Source organism: Balaenoptera ricei, chromosome 10, assembly GCF_028023285.1.
Source record: "Balaenoptera ricei isolate mBalRic1 chromosome 10, mBalRic1.hap2, whole genome shotgun sequence".
Lineage (NCBI taxonomy): Eukaryota > Metazoa > Chordata > Mammalia > Artiodactyla > Balaenopteridae > Balaenoptera > Balaenoptera ricei.
Window position 1 is genome coordinate 68,317,860 of NC_082648.1, and position 17,749 is coordinate 68,335,608.

Genomic DNA, 17,749 nt, shown 5'->3' on the forward strand with positions numbered 1-17,749 from the left:
AATATTTGGGGTCTCTTATAATATGGCCAACAAGTAGACATGAGAATACAAGGTAGTTTTGGAAGACAAGATTACCTGTAACAGTTTTCTTTTCTCTTTATCTAGGAGAGCAGGCCTTCTCCCTAAAGCTGTGGCTATTGGTTGAAATGGTTTTCCTGTCTGTAGAGCTAACTTATTAGGAAAAGGACTATGGGCACATTTGAATAGATAAGCATATTTGTGATGGATCCTGAAACACATGTGCTAAAGCTTGGTCTTAAAAATACTAAATTAAAACAGAAACAGACTCACAGATCTAGGAAACAAATTAGTGGTTGTCAAAGGGTAGAGGGATTGGGTGAGGTGCAATATAGGTAAAGGGGATTAAGAGGTACAAACTGATAGGCATAAAATAAGTAAGTTACAAGGCTGTAAACTACAGCACTGGGAATCTAGCCAACATTTTATAACTTTGTTTGGAGTATAATCTATAAAAATATCAAATCACTATGTTGTGCATCTGAAACTAATATAATATTGTAAATCATCTAACTATACTTCCAAAAAAAAAAAAAAGCCCTAAGTTATTCCAGAAGGGACTGACATTTTCTAGAAATGTCATAACTGTTTTGGTGATATAATGCCAAGTATACACTGATTAGTAACTAGATTTTTACATTGCCTTCTGGAAATTTGTATAACAAATATATGATACAATATATTACAAAAACACAATACATTGTCTTGTGTTAAATGAGGCAAAGAAAGAACCAGAAGCAAAAATTTTAAATAACGTTGTTGGTATACATGGAACACTGATATGAATAGGAATTATGGAAATGGAATCATGATACAATTTTCCAATCATTTTAGCTCATTACCAATAAGTAGTGAAACAAATGTTTCATTGTTTCTACATTGCATAATGTTCTACTTTTGCCACTGTCCTTAACAAGTGGAACCAGAACTAGACTCGGATTCAGGAGACTTTGATTCTGTACTAATTCAGGCACTAACTAGCTTGAAAGACCATGTAAACTTTCTGGATCTTATTTTCTCATCTATAAAATTAAGAGGTTATAATAAATCAAGATGCCAAATGGATCAGTTTCAGAGGATTTACCAGCTCCTGAATTTTTAAAAAATATTTGCACATGTACGTATTCTTGGAAAAATGGTCCATAATTTTACCAGATTCACAATCACCAGAATCACAAAGAAGTTTATAACTCCCCAAAGGTAAGAAGCACAGGACTAAGTGCTTCCTAAGATTCCTTTTATACCCTATACATATTATTTAATTTTGTGTCAAATACGGTTACTACATGAGAACCCACCTGTTACATATTTGCACATTTATACCAACATATATATTTATGCAAATACATAAAGAGCCTTGAAATTTGAATCTAATTACAAGTCAGTTTTCAAGGTTGGAAACAACTTTTAAATATAAATAAAATTTTGGTTCTAATTACAGGTCGCCTTTCAAAGTTGAAAGCCATTTTAATGTGAGTAAGATCTTATTCTGAACTAGAGGTGTCATCATGTTTTGTCTGGGATTTGTATGAACTCAGAGTCCTATTTGAAATTCAAGACTTATAAAAATCAAATATATGCTTGTCTACTAATGAAAATGAGCCATCTTAATGAATTTCTTCATGCACCCAACAGATATTTATTAAATGCTCATTATAATAGACACTATACTAGGTGCTAATTTTACTGTGATGACTGAAACATTCTCTGCCTTCATTCTCGTAAGATAGATGACTTTACTTTAAACCCTTTATTAACCTTGATGAAAGAAATAGAAAGAGACCCACAAATTGTGAACGTGAAACTATGCTCTGAGAACATTAGGCTATGTTCTCTTTTTTTTTCCTTCCCTCCTTGGACCTCAGGTGCAAAGAACAGAATTGGAGTTACCATAATCTTTCATTTATGGCACATACGCATCCTTGTCCACTGATCCATGAATGGCTTGCTCTTATTAATTTACTTTTACACATTAGCAAGCACTGACAAACCTCCCAATGAAACAAAAGCTAGGATCACCACCTGCAAGAATTAGAACTATGGCTCGCTCCCTGCCGCTCCCACCCACCCCCATATTCATTGCCTTGGATCTCCCAAATGAGAAAAGTAGGGAAATAATGAAGGGATAGATAAATTGATCAATTAATCAGAAAACCCAGAAACAGATCCCTGTGTATAGTTTTTGGTGTATATTAATGTAATAGATCAAGGAGGAAATTATGGATTATTTAATAAATAGAGCTGGAAATATTTACCCTTATAGATAAAAAAAGAAAAAAAAAAATGGATCCCTACCTCACACTATACAAAAATCAACTTTAGATAGTTTAAGGACATAAATTTTAAAAATAAAATTTTTACTTTTAGTAGAAATTATAGGTGAATATCTTTTAGACACTGGTGTAGGGAAATATTTCTGAGGTGAGATACCAAAATAGCATTGATTATTTAAAAAATGATCAATGTGAATATTTAAAATTTAACAATTTTAAGACATCTTAAAGACAAGTTACAAAGTAGCAGAATACATTCACTATATACACCACCAGTAAAGAATTGATAACAAGAATATATTAAATATATATATGTATACATACATATATAAAAGCACAAACTAGTAGAAAAATACATGAACAGATGTTTCACAGAAAAAGAAACATATATCCAATAATCACAAGAAGGGATAGTCAACAATTTAGTGATCAGTTAAATACAAATGATGACTGCAATGAGATCCATTTTAGTTATTCATCTGGTAAAAGTTTAAATGTCTCATATGCCAAGAGTTGGAGCTAATGTGAGTATGCACCTTCTATATTGCTTTCTGGGGTATAAATTAGAGCAACCAAGCTTAAAAATTGGCATTACCTCTTAAAGTTGAACAGTTTTACACCTTATGAACCAGAAATTCCACATCTACATATATATCCAAGAGAAGTCTTAGTCATCTAATAAATAAATAAATGCATGTATGTTAATAGCCGCACCAATGATCATAGTGAAAAGCTGGAAACAGCTCAATGCTCTCCAATGGGAGAGTGAATTAATAAACATTTACACAATGGAATATCACACAACAGTCAAAACAAGTGAATCACAGCAACACACACACACAAAGTTTGAATCTTAGCACTGATATTAAGTGAAAAAAAAAAAATCCCCAAAGATTTCGTTAGCATGATACCTTATTGTAACATTTTAAACACATAAAATTAAAATAAATGTGTTTGAGGATTAAACACAGGCACTCAGACTATATAAAAATCAAGGAAATGATGCATACAAGATGTGGTGGTCAGTTTTTAACCCTAAGTCTTCTATGAAAGAAAAAAAGGAAGAAAAGAATGAAGAAGGGAAACAAAGAAGGGAGGGAGGAAGTTAAGTGCCTTGCATATATTTGAATTACAAGTGATACTAATTTCATTCCCTTTTCTATGTACAAATCACACTCAGGGATAACAGCAAGCTGGTTAAAAATGCCGATTTGTAACTTAACATCCATTTTAGATGGCTTGTACAAATGGACTTGTCTACACATGTGTTGGCAATACTGAAGCAAGAAAAGGTTAAATGACTTGTTCACTGAGAGAAAAAAGTTATCATCCGTGGTGCCAAAAATAGAAGTTCTGATTTGCAGTCTTATGATCTCAACAGAAGACAGAATGTTCACTTTATCTGACTCATATAAATCACAGCTTCTCTGAGGACTCTATTATTTTGAACTGCTGTGTAAGTACATGTAATTACAAGCTTCTGGAAATATGTACTGTTTATCATTTGTAGTAGCAAATAGAAAGGCTAGAGCTGAGTATTTACCCAACAGCGATGCTAACAGCCTTCAGAGTCATTACAGACTATTTGTAAGGGTCTGTTTAGATATTGTTAAGATCAATGACCCATTAGTGCAATTATACTCTAAGATGGTTCCTGCCACACAGACCCTGTTCGTGCTACCAGAAAGTGATATGTTGATGTTATAAACATGCCTTACATTGCTAAAAATGTGTCTTCTCTCTGAAAAAGCTGCAGGAATAGAACTCTAACTATAGTTTACAAATTCTGTTTCCAGTGAGTGATGCAGTCATTTTGTTTTTGCAATTTCCTGTGATAAAATTATAGATTAGTTTCTCCAAAAAGCTCAATAAAATGAGTACACTTATTCTTTTATTATTTTTATCCGTTTAGAAATATTTATAGTGTCTGTCTTTCCCACCCCATTCATACAGTCTCACATAGTCATATATTCCTACCATGCATATATACTCAGCTTTACATAATTCCATGTAATCTACGTAAAGAAAAACATTAGGGACTTCCCTGGTGGTGCAGTGGTTAAGAATCCGCCTGCCAATGCAGGGGACACAGGTTTGATCCCTGGTCTGGGAAGATCACACATGCCGTGGAGTAACTAAGCCCGTGCGCCACAACTACTGAAGCCTGCGCACCTAGAGCCCGTGCTCTGCAACAAGAGAAGCCACCACACAACAACGAGTAGCCCCCGCCCTCCGCAGTTAGAGAAAGCCCATGCGTAGCAACGAAGACCCAATGCAGCCATAAATAAATAAATAAATAAATAAATATTTAAAAAGAAAAACATTAATTACTTGCTGTGTAACTATGTATAGATTCATAGAATTGGAAGGACCTTAGAATTAGAGATGAACTAGTCATGTAGTTTCTCAACTGATACCATCATCCTTTATTAGAGAGTTTTCTTCAGTTTTTGAGGGATGGGGGTGGGAGGAGATATCATAGACCCTTTTGAGAATCTAATGAAGTTATGGTGTTATCCCAAGAAAATACATGTGTAAATGTTTATGTCTTTTTTTTTTTTTGCCTTTGACATTGAGTCATTTCACAAAGGATAATGTGACTCTTTTTCCGTAAAAATTAATGGCTGTTCCCTGGAAAATATAATTCCAAATTAAACAAATCATATAAAAAAGAAAACTTTGTGCCTGCTTAAAGTATGTTTCAATAAGAAGGCTGTTTTATTTGGTTTAGAAAAAGCTAATATTTGGAGTTATCGTTTACATGGAAATATTTATGTCATTTTTAGTATCCAATCAATGAGAGTCTGGTTTCATAGCAGCAAGTGCTCAAAGCGGCAGCTCACATCACTTTCAATAGCAAAGTCAGTTAAACACTTTATCAGAGCAGAGTAGCCTTCTATTGACACCTGAGCTTTCTCTAATACACTTCAAGTTAAATTCAGGTTCTACCAAATCCTTTATCCTCAAGTCAAATGATGTTATTTTTGGAAAGGTTGGTGTCAACTATGCAGCCTCTGTCAGCAAGGAATGACGTTTAAATCCTTTTTACATTTAAATCATCTAAGCAGAAGTAACCTTTAAAAGAGTTTTGCAGGCTTTCCAGTTGTTGTAGATCTTCCCGTGGATAAACTGACAAGGCTTTCTCCGTTTCAGCTCCCTTTCCCTCACAGATATCCTTCTTTCAGCACTGGAAATGTCACAAATTTTCAGCTCTAAAATCTCTCCCTCCAAAATGGCAGCTGTTTCCAACAGCAACTGTACACAATCAGCAAATCTGGAATCTAGGGACTAGCCTCCTTCTTATGGCCTAACATCTCTACAATAAAATCTAGCCTCGAATGAACCTCTCTTGTCAATTTTTTCTAAGATATAGCAATCTTTCACTTAAAAAATAAACATATTGAAATTTCTGACCCAAGTTCAACCAAGAGCATTAACACATCTGGAAAGCCAAGAAACTTCTGTCAGTAAAAAGAACACATTTTGCTCCATTCCTAAATAAAAACTTGAAAATATAGGTTCCAGGCTGTATCTGTCAAATTACTGGACCACTTTCCACAGAGCAGGCAAGGCATCTTTTGGGATTATTGTCAGAGTCTTTGACATTAATGCACCCTGATGTTGAAAGTAATAAGTCTCTATGAAAAGTAGAATGTCCGTCTTCTTCAACACACTAATCAAGCTGGATGCTAGACCCAGAAACTCCATATGTACTCCTCAGGTACACACAGTATCAAGATTTTTCTTCCATTAGGAGTTTTGCTTAACAAAGAAACTTTTCACTGTTAGAACAACTTGGCCTTTAAAATATCCATGGGGTAACTCTCTCTCTCTCTCTCTCGCACACACACACACACACACACACACACACACAAACAACAGGATATCATCATTCACAAGATAGATAAAAATCAGAACTTTACTGAAACAATCATAGTTTTCACCCAATTGCATGCCAAGTGGAAATGGCACAGCTATTATTTTTACCATAACTGGCTTCAAAATATTAGCAAAATGCCAAAGTTCAGAAGTAGGTTATAGCAAGTGAACAGAGGCACTCTTTTAATTTTTTGTTGTTTTTCTCAGCAACCCACCAGTTCAAACATTTCTAGAGTGCATGATTTGATCAAGCTTTCCCCAATTATTTAATGCTTTCTTTTGCTTGGAAATGTGTCAAGGCACACTGGCACAAATATAAGTTTTAGTAAATTTTCACTTTTTAAAAATTGAGGTTTTTCTGTAGAAAACAAAAATTCTATATTCTGTGATGTATTTTCAGGATGCTCAGAAATAAGCTTTCTTGACTTCAGGCTCTTGTTGGCAGGAAACTTACCACACTAGAAACAGTCTGGTTTTTGTGCCCCATCACATTTAGCAATGCAAATAAAATCAAAGGAAATGTAAGAGCCACCAAGCTTTCTTTTCTTTGTCATCTGCCAACTTAAGTTCAGTATGAACAGAAAGATATGCATGAACATAATTTCAGATACGTTTTTGTTAATTCTGACAAATGTAATGCTATTCTAAATGCTACTATATGACAAGGATGATAATTTTACATAATGAGTCCATGCCACTCTATCCATATTTAAAGTAAAACATTAAAAAACATATTTTGCCATAAAAATTTTTGCACATAAAGAGAAGGAAATAAAAATAAATCTTATATATATTTGCTCTTACCACACCTACAACATGAAGCCTATACATGACCTTAAGTTAAAAACTCTTGTTCTAAAGTAATCTGAAATATGACCAAATAACCTCTGTTGTCATTAACTTCTCATCATATGACAAGGTTTCCAGATTCCTTACGATATTGGTTTATTCTAAAACCACTCCAGATTGTCAACATTTTTCTTAAAATGTTGTCTATTAAAAAAAAATTCTAGGGACTTCCCAGGTGGCACAGTGGTTAAGAATCCGCCTGCCAATGCAGGGGACGCATGTTCGATCCCTGGTCCGGGAAGATCCCACATGCCGCGGGGCAACTAAGCCCATGCACCACAACTACTGAGCCTGCGCTCTAGAGCCCGTGAGCCACAACTACTGAAGCCTACACGCCTAGAGCCCGTGCTCCACAACAAGAGAAGCCACCGCAGTGAGAAGCCCACACACCACAACGAAGAGTAGCCCCCACTCGCTGCAACTAGAGAAAAGTCCACACACAGCAACAAAGACCAAACGCAGCCAAAAATAAATAAAATTTTTTTAAAAAAGCAATCGTGTATAAAAAAATTCTACATTTGTTTGATTAATAACTAAAGAACTATTATTTTCTATATTTGTAACTAATATTTCTATTAAAACATATTAAAATTTTGTGTTGTCACTAAAACCACTAATTATTTCACCAAAATAAGTACCATTTCTTAACTAGTTACTCTTTTAGCTAGGCACTATATTAGTCAAGGTATTTTATACTTTTTATCTCATTTGATCTAGTATTCCCAACAGTCCCAGGAAGTTATTTTATGTTTAAAAAAAAAAAAGTTAAACAAAACCAAGATCATAGAGATTAAGTAACTTGCACAAGATCACATAATTAAATGGCCAAGCAAAAATTTGAATCCAGGTTATCTGAATCCATTGTCAATGCTCTTTCTGATTCCATGTAATGTTCTTCCTATCTTTCCATTATATTACAGTACATTATGCCATGATTAGCATCAACCAGCCTTCCTTCTTTCTTCCCTTCTCCCTTCCTTCCTTCTTTCCTTCCTCTTCCTTTCTCTTCCTTTTTTCCTCTCACTCTCCCTTCCTCCAACTCTTCTTTCTCCATCTGTGTATCCTTGTTTCATCTCATCTTGTCGCTACTGACCCAAGGATATGTCTTCTTAAAGTAATTAGAAATCTATATGCTATTATACAACCAATCATTAGCTTTCTCATAAAGCTCATTACATTTGCCATCTGCGTTTTCATGCACACAGTAGATTAAGATGCTGTACAAAACAGCATCAAGAACGAGCACTTGAGTCATAAAGTTACGGCCCATGAGATTGTGGAATTAGGATGCAATGGCTCAATTTATTTTAATGCATGACAGTGGGGCAATGAATATGTCTATTAGTCTTATGGGTTTTCTTAGATCTAGTCTACAGAAACTACCATTTCTATTCCCATCTGTTAACTATTTCCTGACTTACCAAAACACTGTACCCAGTAATAATTTGGGACTCTACTCTTTAATAATAATAGCATCCACTGATTGTGTAATTATTGGCTACCAGACTGTACTAGGAGGTTTTACATGTATGATCTCTAATTATCAGAATCACCTCAAGGCTGATGGTATTACTCCCACTATTAAAAACTGACAAAATTTTAGAGCTAAGTAGCTAAGTTGGGATTCGAACATTGGTAAACTTGACTACAACACAGCTCTAATGACTTTGCTGCTCCGTCTGATCTGACAAAATGTCTAGCAGTGACATTTTCCACATATTACTGGTGGAAGGCATGGTGGTGATAATTCTCAATCTATACATCCCTCCAAAAAAAAAAAAATCTCATCGGAAACTAAGGGCACTTAAATAGCAGACTGATACATTCCAACTATTTCTTCTATGTTGATTATACCTTCAAGTCTATAAAACAAAGAAAACCCTTCATAAAGAACTGGTGTGAGACTTAGATGGGGTGGGAGGTAGTGCTGGAGGGTTAATGAGCTCCATCCTAAGGAAGAAAAAAAAGAGTAGGAGCAAATGGGAGATAAGCTAGAAGCAAACGTAATCTATGACCAAAGTGTCTCAACATTTAAAAATGTATGAGCCATCTAATGGGCATTGGTACACTATATCAGATAATAATTTCACATAGTTTTAAAAAGATTTATCACAGCTTACTAAAAATACAACATAGTTTTTAAAAATTAATTTTGTTTTATAGCAGTAAAAGGGTTGATACTGCTTATAACCTTTTTCCAAGGTAAATTTGGCTTGATGACTATTTTATTTTTTACTTTTTTTTTTTAAACTATGAAAATGGAGAGGCATGATTTAATAGAAAACATATTGGAGTTTGATGACTATTTTAGTATCAGTCAGGATAGCTTGAGTTTTGCTGTGGTACCATAACCCCAACATCTTGGGGGCTTCAAGTAACAAAGGTTTACTTCTTGCTGATCCTACATGTTCATTAAGAGTTAGCTAAAGCCTGCATTTCTCATTTTCCCACTCTGTAATCCAGGCTGATTGATCATTTATCATATAAAACATCACTAGTCATATGAAAAGGAAAGGGAACATAGCAAATACTGCAATGACTCAAAGGTTTCCATGAGGAAGTGGCAAGCACCCTTCCACTCACATTTCCTTAGTCAAAGCAGTCGTCATGGGCTTCCCTGGTGGCGCAGTGGTTGAGAATCTGCCTGCCAATGCAGGGGACACGGGTTCGAGCCCTGGTCTGAGAAGATCGCACACGCCATGGAGCAACTGGGCCCGTGAGCCACAATTACTGAGCCTGCGCGTCTGGAGCCTGTGCTCCGCAACAAGAGAGGCCGCGATAGTGAGAGGCCCACGCACGGGGATGAAGAGTGGCCCCCGCTCGCCGCAACTAAAGAAAGCCCTTGCACATAAACAAAGACCCAACACAGCCAAAAATAAATAAATAAATAAATAAATAAATAAATAAATAAATTTATTAAAAAAAAAAAAGCAGTTGTCATAGCCACATGTAGCTGAAGGGAGGATGGAGAAGTCCAACTGTAATGTGTCCTAAGAAGGAGAGGAGAATTGGAATATTTTTCAATAATCCACTATCACAGAATGATAGCTTCTATGTAGAGTTGGTTTTATTTTCTTATTCTATAGTTCTATTGTATATAGAAAATACTAGCACATACCATCTGGTGATCGGCCAAGGAAGGCAGTTTTGGGTAACTATGTCATTCAGTTCTGTATATTTGGTTCAAATATGCAAGCGACAGGCATAAATGTAGGAGTAAGTCCTCACCACGGTCTGCTCTCAGCCACACAGCATACACCAGATCAGTGAGCATATCACTCTGGAAAGCAGGAAGCCTGAAGGCTTTAAAACTTGGAAGCTAATGTTAGTAAATAGATGGCTGATTCTGTTTGTTCGTGTGTTTTTTTTATCATTTTAGTTTCAGAAGTCATTTTTTGGTATTCTGTTGCAGAAACTGGATTTTCTCTTAAAATATGACCATTCATATACTATTGATTTCTTACTCTGAAGCACAAGAATATAAAGTGTTGGGAAAAAGTCCATCTTTTGGCAATTGAGCTATCTGAACGGCAATTTAATTCTCTTGGGAAATTATCTTATCCAAAACTCAACATTTTATAATCCTTTTATTTCAACCCTTATTTTTCCTTATATTTTAATTTATAAGTTTGGGTCATTCAAGCTAATTAATACAGTAATGAACTGAAACTTGAAGAAGCCACTTAAAGCGGCAGAGATGATTTTTACTGGGAATCAGTAGCATAGATTTTTAAATTTCATCTCTCATTCAAAACTTTGTGTGAACTTTCTTTTGTCAGCCAGTACCTCTCACTTTGGAAAAGCAGCATCACCTGTCACCCCATTTCTCTGCCATGTACTCCGAAATAACTTGCACCGAATAGGTACAATTGAATTATTAATCAGGTCCTGTTAAGATCACTGAGCAAAAAAACACAAGCAAGGTAAGTACTGCCAACTACTATCTGTATTCTGTGAATAAAGCTGGGTGTGGATTATCATTCAAGTGCAACTCATTTATTAACAGATCAATGCCTTTCTTAGTTGTATACATAGATGGTCTCATTTCAGTACTGATCTCAACAAAACTTTTTCAGTCTTTGTTACAGAGTACAGAAAAATAGTTAAGTAGAGAAAACACTTAATCTCTTTTAATCATCCACATTCATTAAAAAACCAAATAAAATTTCATGAAACTATTCTTCCCATATAAGTGCTGCACATATGCCAGAAGCTGATTTGGTGGTTTCATCCAAATGTAAAGCAAAATATGGGATTGCCTCAACACGAAACAATAACTACTGTCACACATGTGTATGGCAAAAACAAAACTGGCAATAGCTTGTCCTGCTTTCTTTTAAAGCATTATTTGGGCTTTACAGTCTTGTTGGCAGTGGTGTGACCTGTACCTGTTTTTGCTCTGGTAAGTGCAACTAAGAAGGGTGCCTCTGTAGTTCTTGTTCTTTTCTCCAACTGTCCTGACAACATTTATAATTTTCTCACTGGAAAGTGTTAACTGGCAAATATTTCTGAAAAGCCAAATAATTTAACCACAGAAATTCTGAGCATTATTTGAATAAGAAACCAAAACTTCAAAGGTTTCATGCCAGCATAACAGGCAGTACCCAAGAAACCAGGAGTGAAATTAGATGTTATTTTCAGGTATTCATCATCTTATATCATTGTACTTCCTAGTTGTACTTTATTGGCTTGTGGATTCACCTGTCTGGCAAAATGTATTCATATTTTATATTTTTATTCAAGAAATTTTCACTAGATGGATTTGCAATATTATTCAATGATTCAGAATTTTTGTATACATATAGGCTTCACACTTTTATCACTACTTCCCACAGTTAGTGTAAAACAACCCCATAAGAATAATAAAAATCCCAGACGTAACAAATATAAACAATACTATGCAACTGGTATGAAATGTTAGCCGAGATGAAGGGACCAAATCAATTTCTATATAACATGTATTGCCTTTAAGAACAAAATTATTACTAAGGACGGTGCTGTGAACATAAAATTAATCTTCTTAGCCCAAATTTATAAAATGTAAGGTAGATAAATTATATCATCTCTTTTTCCCCTCTGAAATTTTTGGACCGCTTATAGATCAGTTATAGATTTGCATGGACCACTAATGATAAACATAGCACACTTTACCACAGAGTTCATAAGATATATTTATAATGCCTATACAATGTCTCCATATTTCTTTTCATTTATTTTTTTTTTAATCCCATCCTCTTTTTCCTTACCAAGGTCTTTAAAGAAGAAGGCCTGTGTGTTTATGTGAACAGATATCTATATCGCATTTACATCTCCAGCATCAGCTTCTCCCCTAAGCTTCAGACTTAGATACCTGCCAGACATCTTTACATGGATGTCTGAAAAGGACCATCAATTTACTATGCCCAGAACAGAGCTCTTGTATAGTCTTCTCCAAACCTGGTCCACCCCCAGAGATTCCCACCTCATTATATCACCACTGATCCAATTGTTCAAGTCCAAACCTAAGAATCCATTGAGACGCCTCTCTCTCATCCATATATCCAATATGTAAATGCTTATTGTCTTTATTCTCAAAAACATACATATCGAATTTGACAACTCCCCACTACGTGCGCTGCTGTCACCTTGGTCCAGGCTGCCATCATCTCATCTCTTACTTGACCTACTCCTCACCTTATTACTGGTCTCTCTTATTTCTACTCTTGCACAGACACTTGTATTCTCTCAGTAGTCAGAGGAATATTTGTAAAAAGCTAATCAGGTGAGGTCAAAACTCTCCAAGGGCTTCCTATCATGCTTAGGATAGAGTCCGGTGTTCTTACCATGGCCTGCGAGGCCTTGTGTGATCTGCTCTCCAGCTGCCTCTAGGAAGCCTACCTTCCTTATTTCACTGTTCCTTCCATGGATTGAGATAATTCTTGCCTCTGTGTTTTTTCACTTGTGATTTCCTCTGCCTGGAACACTATACCCCCCTGATACCTGTGTGACTTGTTCCGTTACTTCAATTAGGTTATTTTCTGACCACCCTAATTTAATAGAGCCCTACCCGTACTCCCTTAATCCTGCTTTATTTCTCTCCATAGTCTTGTCACTTTCTGATATTGTATTATATATTTATTTATCATCATTTTCTCACTGGAATGTAAGTTCCATAAAAGTAGAGACTTTGCACTGATCACAAGCCAAATTCCCAGTGAGCAGAGAGAGATATCTGATGGTTCCTATTCTTTAGTTAGTTCTGTGGAAATAGAAAGGTGATAGGATATCTAAGATGAAAAGTCAGCCACCAAATCTCAGGGGAGTAGCACTCTGTGAATGAAGAAGAGAGTACATAGGGGACTTAGCCTTAGTCTACAGAGTGACTACAGGAGGCCTGTGGAGTTTCTACATATCTTATACCTTTCCCACTGAGCAGCTGATGGCCGAAAATTCATACACTTTGAGGAAGTTTCTTTCAGTCTTCAGTCAAATTCATCGATTAAAGCTTAGAGATAGAATTATGGTTATTTCCTTAAGCTGTGCTCATTATAAACAAAAATTAAGTAGTTAACAACTTCACTTAATAAAGATTTAGCACAAGCACAGTCTAAGTCAAATCCCAGCAAAATCCAAATATTAACCACATTGGGTAGGCTATGGTTTAAATATGTAGTGAGAGAGGTCTTGTGTGTCTCTGCCTTAGGCACTTGAGGTTTTTTCACTTAGTGAGAGCTCATAAACTAGCACTGTTGAGGCATAGAATATGCATTACCCACAAGTAGAGCTGCAAAGAGGAAGGGAGGTTGATACAAGCATTCCTTGAGAGGTGTATGCCCTCTGCTACAACAAACTCTCCAGGCAGTCACTGGGTTCAGCTGGCTTTGGAGAGGATGACAGTACGTAATTCACTACTGGGGACTTCAAGCAGGACAAATATGTTGGATATATGGACTTTAAGTGCTAATTAATGAATTATTATTTAGTACCTGATAGGGAAGGGGTGATAGGCTTACTGAATAAAACAATGTAGTGTATATATCTTAAGTGAACATCTTGTAACCAGTGAAATTCATTAATTGATTAGTCAATTCCACCACCAGTCAATAAAAAATTCAAATAGTCATTTTAAACACACTTGTTTCACCTCAGGCTTCTTGAAACTGTTAACCAGGAAAGCATTATAAAGATTTGCTGAAGGGCATATCAGCCTGTTCAATTTCCCCTTATTGCACTAGACAGTAATGTCTGGATAACTATAACTTTAGTCAGTAGGAGGTTGCTCTTTCAGATTTACCTGAGGAAGATTTAGCTGAGTGTTCTTTTAAGAAAAGCTCAGTCCCCATTAATTATGACTATTTCTACCTGAATTTCCAGACGACTTCATGTGACTACTAAATAGTTTAGACTACAAGCCAGAGTCCCCTGCTGAGGCAGTCACTTCATTGGTACCATAAGATCAACATTTGGTTTTATATGAATGCATAAATCCTAACTGAATCTAATTTTGGAATTTAGCAGACTAAATTATTTTTATCATCGGTCCAAGCAGTTAGAAAGCTAAGATGCAGTTACAATCTTAACTGTTTCAACTGTTTGTGTGGAAAAGACGTGTTTTCTATCCAGAAGACATATGGCAGAATATAGTTATTAAAATCTTAGTCTCATACCTCTCGAATAGCAGTACAAAACTCACTCTGGAGCACTTTTTTGAGGGATTGTAGCTTGTGCACTGGTACTTCTCCAGATTCCTGCAGTTTTTCCAGTAATTCAATTGCTCTGGCAACATCTGAATGAAAAAAAAAAAAAAAAATCAAAATGGAGAGACATGGAGTAAACTGAATCTCATCACCAAAGTACCATCATTTCAGTGACAATGAAAACAGTGACAATGAAAAGTAAGTGGAATTAATTGCAAAATGAGAATTTACAATTCATAGCTTACTGATCTCATCTTTTGATAAAAGGTCATTTAAATCTGTTCCACACAATTTGTCACTTAATACATCTTCCTTAATGGCATTTCTCATAAGTTATTTCTGTCACACAAATTAGTTTGAATATCCTTTCAGGAAAGAAGAGCAGGAAGCATGTCTTTTGTATATTCTGATACTCCAATAACCAAATGAATCCTGTCAATTTTACCTCTGAAATGCTTTTTTCAGTTTTTCTTTTAGCATTCCACATTTATCACACCTGCATTTTTACATTTATTAGTATGATGATTTGATTAATGTGCATCTTCTCCACTTGTCAATAAACTCCTTGAGGGTAAGAACTTAATTGGGTTTATTCACCACTGCAGCCCCAGAGACTGGTGTAATTTATGTGGTTGACACCAGGCTATGGTCATTTAAGTTTTAAGTCCCCCCTTTATCTTGGGAACAGTTAAATTATACTAAGGATAACCAGCCTAATAATGCTAGGAAATTGGGCCTTATGGACAGTGCCAATATATAATTTCCCTGAAAGATAAGGACTGGTAGAGAACAGACTAAGTCAGATGACCTGGGGGTATACTGGGCCGCACCTAATGGAAGAATAAAATTAATTCTTACTTATGACTTTAATAATACTGCTAGCTATGTTATTTGCACTTTGCCTGTTTTACCAGATTGTTGTTTCTTGCATTACCAAATGTGTCAATGAGGCTCTGACAAAAATATATAGTTCTATATGAGATCAATGATTGTAACAGTGTAACTCCAGATATCACGAGATGCAACAAGAGGGGATTTTTTCCTGGACTGCAACAGACTAGTAAAACAGACGGTCCAGAGACTTTTGGCTACTGTTAATAAGGTCTAGTCCAATAATAGCACATAGAGTGGCCTATCAACAAAATCTTCGCCAGACCTGGGAATGAGCATTCCTAGCACTGTGGGACAAAATGGTCATGAAATACCTCCCAAACCATGGTCGAATTTATGACAATGAGGGGGCCCTGCCACCTACAAATTGGCACTTGCCATCTACCTCCACAAGTATCAAATTATGAGCTGCTGCAGCTGCTGACTTTCAACACCCCCTGAAAGGAGTTCAGGGCGGAGATCGATAATGAGGCCCTCTGTGCTTCGGGAAAAACTGGCAGAACAGGTCTTTAGATAGTTAGATATTTTCAGGAGAACATCTTATGAGCCCAGTTCTTGCATCTCCTCATATCTAGAGAAGCACTAAAATCCTTCATGGTGGTGTCTGCTCCTCGTGACTAGCAGTAATTTTCACGGGACTAGCAGAAACCTTCTCCAAAAAGTGCTTGATTGCATGTATTCCCCCTCCACAAAAATCACATATATATTGACCTTCCCTCATACCTCTTTGGAGCAGTTTCTCAGAACTATCTGAAATGCTGTCTCCCGGGCTATAGTCCTCATTTTGCCCCAAATAAAACTTCACACACACACACACACAAGTTAATATATCAAGAAACATAGTCTCTTATAGCCATAGCTCTAAAATTCCCAGGATGGTTTTGTATTGCCAAAAGAAAATGATATGATGAAGGTTATTTTAAAAATACTTATGGTGATCTCTTCTACCTCTCTTGCTATAGTCAATAACTCACTGAAAAGTCACTTAGGCATTTATGTATAGAATAGAGATTTTCAATTCCTAACTGATTAACTCCAGAAAGTATCCCGTATCCCTGCCATCAGATTATAAATTCATCCATCCATCCATCCATCCCTCAATTTGTGTTCCTATTAGACTTGGCACTAGGATTAACAAGACACACTTCTGAATTCACAGCTAAATGAGAAAAAAAACATAACAGTATAGCTACCTATAATAAAATCTCTACCACCTCTGAATTAGGGTGGGGTTGGTATAGGTTTATGTATCTAACCAAAGAAAATAACCAAAAAGTAACTTTAATGGAGACTCTCCTTTGACGTACTGCCAACTGATTGCCAATCGTAGCCCAAGGAGGCATAAATCCTGCAATCAGTAAGACACTGCCAGTTTCAGAAGTCTGTCCTTTGATACATACACTGAAAGTCAACATAGTCAACTGTACCACACCAGCCACATCCACAATCAGTAAGATACCAAGCTAAGAATTGTATGCATTTCTAACTGCATGAAAGACTCTACCTAGATGCCAACAGGCACTTGGAACTCTCAACATGTTTAAAACTGTGCTCATCATATTTTTTTCCTGAAATTAGCTCTTCTCTTCTTATATTCCATATTTCCATTAATAGCATCTCCATCCAGCCTGTCTTCCAAGCTAGACCATGGCATCATCTTTCACATTCACCCCCACGTGCAATTAGTCAGCAAGTGCTGTAGGTTCTATCTCAAAACGCCTTTTGAATGGAAACCCTTTGCTTCATTACTTCTCTCCTGAGGTACTGGAACATCTCCTAACTGCTCTTTAAGTGGCTTTTCTTTTACAGCCCACCCTCCACTCTGCTCCCAGAGTGATAAATCTCATTATTATACTCCCCTGCATAAAACCTTCTCTGGCTTCCTACTGCCTAAAGGGTGAAGTTCGGACCACTCAGGGGTACATACAAAGCCCTTAACAACCAACCTCTTATGACTCATCTCTAGAAACCTCCTCCTGCCCATCCTATACGTTGACCATCCAAAATTTTCACTATTCTAGGACATGCCACAGAACACCATGTCTCTGTGACTTTGTACATATCATCCCCTGTTCCTGGAATGCAAGTAATTTATTCATCCAATAGTGCCAGGCATGGGAGACACTGTGGTAATAGAGACAGATGGTTGCTCTTGCTTTCATG

At 36.2% G+C, this 17,749-nt stretch overlaps 1 protein-coding gene across 7 annotated transcripts in view; it reads right to left on the minus strand.

The window, feature by feature from the left end:
* The window catches only part of LIN7A (lin-7 homolog A, crumbs cell polarity complex component), a 240,793-nt gene that overhangs the window by 76,354 nt on the left and 146,690 nt on the right, over nt 1-17,749 (minus strand). For all 7 annotated transcript variants that reach the window (XM_059936604.1, XM_059936602.1, XM_059936607.1 and 4 more), the window contains one exon: nt 14,666-14,784. In XM_059936604.1, coding sequence (XP_059792587.1) covers nt 14,666-14,784 — 119 coding nt within the window. The remainder of the gene's footprint in view (nt 1-14,665; nt 14,785-17,749) is intronic.